At 43.4% G+C, this 10,193-nt stretch overlaps 1 protein-coding gene across 11 annotated transcripts in view; it reads right to left on the minus strand.

The window, feature by feature from the left end:
* The window catches only part of RAPGEF6 (Rap guanine nucleotide exchange factor 6), a 124,780-nt gene extending 119,603 nt beyond the window's left edge, over positions 1-5,177 (minus strand). For 7 of the 11 annotated variants that reach the window (XM_048319992.1, XM_048319988.1, XM_048319986.1 and 4 more), the window contains exon 1: positions 5,043-5,176. In XM_048319992.1, coding sequence (XP_048175949.1) covers positions 5,043-5,111 — 69 coding nt within the window. In that variant the 5' untranslated portion in view covers positions 5,112-5,176. Of the gene's footprint in view, positions 1-5,042 lie in introns of all 11 variants that reach the window. The other 4 variants (XM_048319995.1, XM_048319990.1, XM_048319994.1 and 1 more) reach the window with 1 other exon arrangement.
* Between the last annotated feature and the right edge of the window lie 5,016 nt (positions 5,178-10,193).

A 10,193-nucleotide genomic window follows, 5' to 3' on the forward strand; every position in this document is an offset into this window, starting at 1 on the left:
TGCATGGTGAGAGATTAAAGTTATGTAGCACTGGTCAGTGCATCTTTGATCAAGTTTTCAGGAGATTCTCTGGCAAAGATACTAAAGCAGAAAGACACAGAACAATCTCAAGGATTTTACAACAGTTGGCTGCTCCTCATCTTCAGTTTGAGCTTCAGAACTGTTACCTGCATGACAAAGTCTTACAAAGTGTCACCTATAAAAGAACAGATCACCAAAAATTGGGAATGAAAGTGTAAGACAGAGGTTAGGTAGTAGAAAATTATGACAGGAGTCAGGTTTCCATCACTCCTCTGTCCCTGTTTTGGAGGCCCACATACTAACAGTAAGGGGTTTTTACTAAATAGAAACTAGCATCTGCATCTTCATTTAACATAAATTTCTTTAGGCTTTACAATAACTGCAAGCATCTCCACTTTTGTGGTGACTCTACAATTCTAATTACTTTCAAAGGCTATCCAAAACCAACACCCTTGATACAGTTACACTCCTAAAAGCTCACCTCAGATTATAGAAACAATAGATTTTAACAATGGTTAATCCCATTTCACCTACCAAATTTTGAGAAAATTATTAATAAGATGAAAAAAAACACTTCGAAATACCAGTTATTTCTGGAAACAAGAAGCAGATGTTCTCCTCTGTTTGGCTCAGCTGTGCTACAGTACAAGAGTGCCTTTGTTATGCTGTCAGCAATAATTTATTTTATTTATTACAGCTATTTTATAATGCCCATCAACGTACTATTTGTGCATGATTTACATTCACGCAGATCTATTTCTCTATATCTAAGCCATCAAGAAGCATCACATACACACTCCAAACAGCAGACCCTGTTATGAGAAAATTCTGCAAATTAGGTTTTTTCCTCTTTCCACTGTATTAATAAAAAGGGAACAGGAAGAGAAGACGGAATTAGTATTGCCAAATGAAGTCAAATTAACATTAATCAAGAACTACTGCAAGATGAAGTTAGGAAAATACAAGAGCTCTAAGTATAAACTCCAACTCTTTGAAGTCAAATAAAGGCAAAGCTTTCTGAACCACGAAAGTAAACACTGTCTAGAACAAAGTCATGAAGAACTAAAAAAGATACTATATTGGGAAAAGGTTCCATTAAAAATGGAAGAGAGCATGCTCATGGAGGAGAAGGAAAGACAAAGAAAAAGGAGCACAATCATTTGCTGTTTGGCCCTATCAACCACTGAGCCCTTATCTGTGGCAGCATGAACAACTCCTCTAAAGACCAACATCAGAGCCTTTGTATGGATCTGGTAAGGAATTCTGGGCCTCAGAAAAAATTAAACCTTTAATGAGAGCACACACACAGTGGCACAAGCATTCATCCTTCCCTCCTACTGCTTTGAACAAAGATTTTCTCCTATTAAAATATTTCCAAATTACTAATATCCCCACCTGTGACAAGAAACAGCAAAAACATTGCACAATAAATCCCATATTTCCAAGCAAACACTGAAGGATCTGCATGTATAAACACTCACAGATTTACCACCCTGGGAGAAAAGTGCAGATATTAAAATATTAAACAAGTGTACAAAATCCTATTGTTTAAGTATAGGCATGATTTTTTTCAGACTAAGTATCCAACTACCGCCACAGTTTCCTCTGTCTGACTAGACAGAAGGGATGATTTGTTAGGATAATCTGTTATCAAAACTAACATCTGAGAGAAGCCTCACAAATTCTGCACTTTCAGGCCATACCTGAGAGACAGGTATACAGATTTATTTCCAGTGTCAGCACAGGGTCACAGGCCATCAGGGAACCAGCAAGATTTGACTAAATGGGACTCATTCAAATCCTAGAGCAGCATCTGCTACATAAACAGGCATCAATCCACTAGGAAACATTCTGGAACTCTTTCCACATGAGAAGTCACTTGCATCACATATGAACAATATGCACCTCCAATGATGGACCAAGGGAGAGAAAAGGGAGAGGAGAGGAAGCAAAATATTTGCCAGCCTTTGGTAGTTTCAAAAAAGATTCTAAACGGAGTAACACAACAGCAATTACATAAAAATGTACACATCATTAAATTTTTGCTACAATCCCTACAAATTCATCAAAATAATTCCCTCTGGCAAATAAATTAAAGATTGTAACATATGAAGTATCTGAGCAACAACAACTAAAAAAAAAAAAATCAAGTGTGTACATGCCTAACATGCATAACTTATACATTTTAACAATTAGCAAACATTGGAATGTTACCACAACACTGAAAACTTGCCCTAACTCATATTTTTCCAAACAAAAATATTTGTAGCATCAAGAACTAAAATACTTATTTGAGCAAGACACTGAGATAAATTTCAAAATAAGTAAATTACAAAAATATTTTAATATCTCCCTGCTTAGTTTTGTAGTTCTTAGAAATTAAAACATTTTGCCAAGAAAAAGATCTACAATTAAAATCATATGGATAATTGCACTACTTGTAAGCAAAATCTGGCATGTGGAGGGTTTATCTGTATTTTTCCAGAGACTACACAGATGACAGGAACAAAGCACCAGACCATGCTACTAATCAGCACAGCCCCAACCCTGTAATTTGTAATAAATACCCAGGTAAACTGCTCATATAAACTGCAGGAGCAGAAACAGAGATAGGGGCAGAGAGGGACTGAAAGCGCCTGAAACTCATGTGGATGAGCAGCTTTTGCTTATCATAAAATATCAGTCACAGCTTGGGGAATTTGAGGGGGTTCCTGTACAAAAACGCAGTCCAAGTGCACAAGCAGCCCCGTGCAGCCGATTTTGTGTGGGAGGAGGTGATGATACCCTCCCACCAGAGTAGGAGGGGAGAAATGAAGCCACACTTTTTGTCTGTGTACAACTGGATACTTCAAGACAGGAGTCACCAGATCATTCATCCTGTGCAGGGACACCCAAAATTTGGGTATGATCCTAATGGCTGCACTAAGCAGGTTTCAGCTTCCCTGCCTCAAGTCTTGCAGCCTACAGAGGAAAGAGGATAAGCCAGGGTGTTGAGAATAAATAAATAAATAAATAAATAAAATTGCAGTGGCTTTCTCCAGTTCACTTATCACCCTACAGCCATCTGTCCTCACATCCCAGAGCAGATGTTTGGAAAATCTGTCAGCGTGACTGTGACAGGAGATTTCACGCTTTGTATCTGAGCAGGTAGCACAGATCCCCAGGTATACCCTGCTATCAAATTAGGGAAAAGCTTTTCTTTCTAAATGTATGTAAACAAAAGCATCCCAAGAAAACAAAAGTGACTTGATTGTAATTATCTACTCAGCAACAGGCAGCAAGAACCGAGGACCCAACCCTGCCAAGTTTTAAGTACATGTGTAATTTTAATCACCAGTAGTCTCACTGTGCAGTGTCTCTAAAAGCCTGCCAAAACAGGGCCAAATAAACAAGGGAATTCAGATTTTTTAAAAATCATTTTAGAAGTACTATTACTTAGATTAGCAAAGATTAGATTTTTTTTTCCCACAACTAAGATACCTTGGCAAATTCAAACTTGCACACAACCCTGATGTCACTCTCAATGGGAACCTACACAAATGCACACAAACCCACAAGCAGTCAGTCATGATATCTTACAGTTTAACACTACAAGGTTAAGTAAAATAATTATTTTAAGGCAGTTTTTGCCTAAACTAGGTGATAACCATAAATAATTCCATGACAGCTGCTGGGGGAAAAATTGGGGATGCCTAAAAAAAGAACAAAAAGCCATACACAGCCACAGAGGTTGGTACAGCAAGTAGGAGCGGTGGGCAGAGGTTCTGGGCCAGGCCAGATTACCTGTTTCCCAAAGTCCAAGCCACGACAAGCCAGCACGGAATGCCAACTCATGAATGACACTTCTGTGATGAACCCAGTTGCCCAACACTGCAAGCCACACTAGCAAAGGAATTTTGCTAACTGAAGACTCCAGCTGAAGAGAGAGAAAGAAAGGTCTGAAGCAAGAGGGGAGTGCTAAAAATAAGGAAAAAAGAATGGACACAGAGACTACCTCATCATTAATTTAGAGACACAAGGAGGAATGTGTTGGATATCCCAAAGTGAGTAACCACTGGGACTGAACTTCTGTATTTCACTCACTAGGCTGACTTGAAAGGTAAATAGGGGGCTCTGTCCCGGTAGCATGTACTCCAGAGCAGCCTCTGAGCAGTTCCCTGAGTAGCCCTTCCATAACTAACTTATAAGGAAGACCAGGCAGGACATTTCTGTTATCCACTGAAGTATCAAGGGAGAACAGATGTTTCCCAGTCTCCAAGGGAAAAACTCAAGAGTGTATCACTTCACAGCACTAATTCTTGAGCACATTTAAAAAAAAAAAAAAAAACCACAGCAAGGGAAACAAATAAAGGAAGGCAAAGGGTAAGTAAGCAAACAAACTCCAATCAGACCTTCAACAAATGCAAATTATATCAAACTTACTTCATTATTAAGTTAATGCTCCATGACATTACCATTCCCAAAAATACAGGGCTAACTACAGACCGGCTTGTGGGCTTGTAGGGAAGGGACAGAGAAGGCAGTTAATTAGAAAATGCATTTTATTTTAGCTTACCAGCCTCACACATTTCTATACTCCCACTCACTGCAGAAACATCTTTATGAAGTCTGGGCAGCATAATTAGTTTGGTTTTGTTTAAATCTGCATCACCGTACAGGTAAGCAAAGACTTTCAGCTCCCTAACTTTTCCCATAAGTTTTGCATCACTTTATAAATATGCAACATTTTACTTTTCGGTGATCTACTTCTTCTTGTTCTTCTTCCAACAGCTGGCCCAAAGTACTTCATGAAGAGCCTTGTGCCTGTACCCAGTGTGTTACTGGGCGTTTAAACCACTGCTGGTCCCGAGAGGGCCAACTGTGGAGAAAAATAAATAAATAACCGAGCTCCAGACAGAAGTTTGTGCTCCAGGTCTAAGTGCGCACCGCGGACCCCAGGCTGTCGGAACACGGATTTACGCAAAGGAAAAGTGAGAAAGTAAATAAAAAGACTCCCTGGGAAGGAGCCGGAGACGCCTTACCTCCGGAGTGCGCTCCGCGGGCTTCTTCCGTAGCGCCTGTTTGATCCTGGGCTCCACTGGGGCGCTCATCCTCCAGCCCTGCGCCCTCCGCCCCGCGGCGCCTCGAGAGCGGCCGGCGGGGCGCTGCCGCGGGGCGCGCCGCGATCACACCGGTGCGGCCCGCCGGGGCTCCCGCCCGGGCTCCGCCGCCCTCCGGCCCCGCAGGGAACGCGCCCCGAAACTTTCGCCGCGCTAGGGCCCGGGCGGGGAGCGGGAACGGACCGGGGGAGGCCGGGGCGGGAGAGGGACCGGGCGCGGTGCCCGCCGCCGGGCTGGCTGCTCACCAAGCGGGCGGCGCTCGGGGCGCCTCGGGTTCAGCGGCGGCGGCGGCGCTCGGGGCGGGCGACGGCGGCTCCCGGTGCGTTCCCGGGGCGGCCGACGCCGCTCCCCATCGCGGCGCGAGCGCTCCGTGAGCGAAGTTACCGGCCCGAGCGGGACTCCCCGCGCACTCGGCCCCCGAGGCTCCGCCCTCCACGCCCACACAAAGCGATGCGGGCGGGCGAGTTGTTCCGCGGCGCGGCACCAGAGGGTCCGGAGAGGAATCTCACGGCCGGGTACGAGCCCGCGTCTCCCCTGAACACGCCGGGAGTCGCCACCACCGCCCGGACCCCCCCGTCCCGGTCACCCACCACGCGTTCCCCGCTATGGAAAAGCGCGAGAGCGGGCCCTCCAACCCAGACAATCAGCAAGAAGAGCGAGGGGCGGAGCGGAGGAGGAGCAGGAGGGGCTGTGGCGAGCCCCGGCCCCACGCGCCGCGGGGAGGGTGGGGGGTGGAGCCGGGGCCGGCGCGAGGCGAAGGCTCGCGAGGGTTGGGAGGGACCTGGCGCCTGCGCCTTGCGGGGGCGTCGTCTCCGAGCGTTGAGGTGGCCGTGGGCTTTTTCTGGAAGTCGCTTTTGTGCTGCCTGTACACTCGACATAAGGCGTTTTCTGCATTAATCTACATCCGAAATGAAGCATTTTCTGCATCACTTGGGATCAGAGTGTCCGTGATCAGGCATAACATGCTGTCGTGGCACCTCTCCCCCTGAGTTTGCGTGTGTTGCCCCTTTCCCTCACACAACAGTTCATAGAATATTGACCTCCGTGATTCCTGAACTACTTCAAGCCTTTGGCTTAGGTCGCTTCTGGAGGAGTGGCCCCATCTTCGCGGTCCCCAGTGAGGCCTCGCAGCGCCCGGCCAGGCACGGTCCTGCTTCCCGCCCGCAGTCGTCGAATACAGACCTCGGCATTAAATACAAAGAAGGTGCTACCACAGCTCGAGAGTCCTGTGGGGTTTTATAAACTACCTACGAGCCCTGCATTCCTGGTCCTGACGCCACTCGGGGACAACAGGAAGCAGCCACATACCAAACACGCCTCGCAAGATTTTCCTTCCTACTGCAAGTCCGATTCTGTAAATTTATGAGATCAAAGCTTTGCAGGCACAACACTTGAGTTTGCCCTTTTGTTTTTTCTTCTTTCCTTCCTAATAACTAAGAGTGGTTTTGTTTCTGCCCTTTCTCCAGCTACCCCTTCCCGTTCTCTTTACCACCTGCCCTTTATGGCACAATTACATTTGTTGTGCTCAAGGACTCGATTGTCCCTTCCACATTGTTTTATAATATTTCTAGTGTTTTCTTCAAAAAAAAAAAAAAAAATCTGAGGAAATACGGCGTTTCCTCCACTGTAGACTATTTTGATGCTGTGCCTGGTATCACTGCAGGCACAACCCCCATGGGATGGACAGCTGGGATCTAAAGAACAGCTACTCTTAACATCACAGTCATGACACTGCATCCACAACAGAGAGAATATAAGGTGCTCCCAAAACTGGCAGGAAAGACACAGGTTTCAGTCTCATAAAGTCTGTCAAAACTAATTTTCTTTCTTTTTTTTTTCCTTCTCTTTGAACTTCTGTTGTAAATGTAAGATTTCCAAATATCAATGTCTATATGTCTATAAATGTCTATAATGTGTATTATGGTTCCAAAGGTCAGAAGTTTGTACTAGTTATTTCACAGAACATGTTATCCTCTTTCAACTTCAGTACATAAAATATTATTTCCTGTGGTGTGGGAATCTTCAAAGTTTCCCTGCCAGGAAACCAAATGGAAAATACAGAGATTAAAAGTTCTCCTGAGTAACTAAGGAGAAGAAAGGAAGAAGAGAACTGAAGCATGAATCCTTCTCTATTAGGAGATTCTTCTTTTCTCTTATTTCTTCAGTTTGGGTTTTGGTGGTTTTTTTTGTTTTTTGTTTTTTTTTTTTTTTTTTTTTTTTTTGAGATGTAACAGCAAATCAAGAGCTTTACCAGCTCAGTTTATATTTAAAGATAAGGTAAAAGATTTGTCAATACTCCCCAGGTGCAGGTGGCTGGAAAAAAAATTAATGAACAACTAGAAACAAACCCTCAGATTTTGGTGAAATCTGCGCAGTCACAGTTCTCATGGATCTGAAATAATTTAAGCCCTATTCTTGGTTTTTAGAAGGAAACTCATTTTACCACCTATTCCAGCTGTTCAGCATTCCTGCAATGAACACAACACAGAAGTGGACACGCACCATGGGAATAAAGTTAGTAGCCTAAAAATTCCTTTTTCTTTCACACACGAATTCTCATACTGGACACCAGCCTACAGCCAGGCACAGGAGCAGTGAGGGAGCCAGAAGTATTCCATAGGAACCAAAGCTGCCATTCCAATTTAATTGCTTGACTCGACTGACCCGTGAAACAAGACTTTCCTCACTCCAAAAGTACCTGAGTTTGGGTAGGTAGTGGCTCTAATAGCTGCAATTATTTCAGGGGCTATTTTAGCCGTAGGGTTTATTTTCCCAGATATCTGGAGAACAATGGAAACGAGCGTCATGATCCTCACTGTTCACTGTGTTACAGCCAATGTCTCCACGTGGTAAAACCAACATAGTTAAACACAATTAAAAGGCTTTCACGAGTAATTTCAGGGCTGGGATTAAGGGATGTGGCCAAGCAGGACGCCTATTGTCCATGCAGAGGGGAAAATTTGCTTGCCTTTTGTCTGGATTGTATCCCTACAGAAGTAAAGCATCATCACTTACCGCAGTTTTTAAATTGGAAACTAACAGTATCTGTATCATGCAAGAATCGGAGGTGCTTTGCTATTTATACGGATGAGTTGCAGTTTCAAGAGATTAAATGTTTCTGCTTCAAACATCCATGAATTTGGGAAGACCAGCTGAGTTACAGAGTACATCTCCTCCTCCCAGTATGCTCCCTCAATTGTTCTGGCTCACTGACACTCCCAAAGATGCCTTTTAATCTAACGCCTTTTACCACCATGTGCACATCCCAGATTCCTCAGGGTAAAACTCAACTTCCTCACCTCTCCCACTGGGAAAGATTCATAATCATCATGCACTGAAATATTTTTAACTTTTATTTTTGTGTGTTTAGTATCCTGTGAATTTTATTACAGCCTGGAAATTTCCTTCCTCTCATTCTCCAATCTGGCTGTTAGGCTATTGGTTTTAATTTCTTAGCTTTGGAAAAAAAAAACTCCTTTGGACATTCATGCACGTCTTTGGCAACAACTACTAGCTAAGTATGTGGTTAACACACTGCAAGGAAGATACACAAATTAATTCTCTCCCTGTCTAGAGGAAAACAAAATATTCTGGGATTCCCAGTGAGAAGAACCTCTTCAGATGGTATTACCATATATGCTTATTCTGATGATGAACTTCCTGAAAACTGGGGAGGCAAAGCGATCATTAGGAATCTTGTGAGAGCTCACGTTTTGCAGGAAAGTTACATTTTTGCAAATGGCACAACACTGCTTAGGTAGCTACATAAGAACATTGATCTCCTGGCTATAACAGCATTTTGCAGCTCAAAATTTCCATTTCTGAAATTAAAAGTGAAATACCAAATTATTTTTGCAAAATCAAGAGCAAGACTGAAATGGTGGAAACATTGAACCACTAATTCTGCTCCTTCCAAAGCAAAATTCCCCACTGTGCATATTCCCAGAGTTTCAGTTCAAAGGATAGTGGTAAAAGTAGAAAATAAACAGAACTGTTAGATCATTATCTTTCTGCTGTATTATAATAATATTAGTTTAACATTTAGTTTTTTAAAACTAAACCCCCATCTTTCTTCTCTTTAACTCAAGCCTAACATGGCTTTCCCTCTAAAAAAAAAATCAGCACAGATTTTTCCTGAAGGACTTTCCTTCCATATATAGATTTTTCCTGAAGAGTAGAAGCCATGTACACATAAGCAATTGCAGATCTCCTTGTGACAGTCAAACACTTATTTTTCAGCCTTTATCAACAATACAGAAACAAATTGGGAGCCTGACGCCTTTTAAATGTGGGGATGGAACACTTTCTCTACTTACGTTTTACCTTCAGTGGCAATTTTCCTTGCTTTTCATGTTCACTGTCACACATCTGTGATAGTCTTTAATGTGCTGAGTGCTGGTGTGAATAGACTGGGAATTCAGTGAACCTTAAGATTGAAAGGTTTTAAGATATATTATGTTATTATATTATATTTAATGTGCAAAGAGAGGGAATGACAAGCCCCAGCTGCTCCCAGGAGCAGCCTGAGCCATAGCTCAGCTGGAAGCAGTAACAATTTCCTACGTGTTAGTTCCCAATTGAAGGACGCATCTCTCAGCTGAGGGCAATTTGTGGGATGTCCACGGGTAAGGCTTCATGGAGGGCAGGTGGAAATTCTGAAATAACAAATACTTTATGCTTGAGGATGCACAGTGTGTTGGGAACATCTTACCCTGATCTTTGTGTCAGGTAATCCTTGGCCAGTGCTTATGGAGTTCTGGTTCCCAAGTCAGGAGCAATCTGAAAAGGAAACAGTGAATTTGATTATTTGCTATTCATTTACTAAGGTTTCTGTGAACACAAAGACAGGCATTGATGCACTCTCTGAAACTTATCACTGAGGACAGCGAAAGCTGTTTGTGTTGAAAGAACACTGGCTGTCCAGTGACACCGACATGTATGTTCTCATCTTCCTCATTTCCCTTTCTTGTCCATATGGGAAACAACAGGTATGAAGAAGGGCATTGGTCTCCCGTGCCGCTGCTGATTGACTTGAAAGGGTCTGTCCATGGCCTGTTACCACCCTGCTGCAGT

The sequence above is a fragment of the Corvus hawaiiensis genome, chromosome 15 (assembly GCF_020740725.1).
Source record: "Corvus hawaiiensis isolate bCorHaw1 chromosome 15, bCorHaw1.pri.cur, whole genome shotgun sequence".
Taxonomy (NCBI): Eukaryota; Metazoa; Chordata; class Aves; order Passeriformes; family Corvidae; genus Corvus; species Corvus hawaiiensis.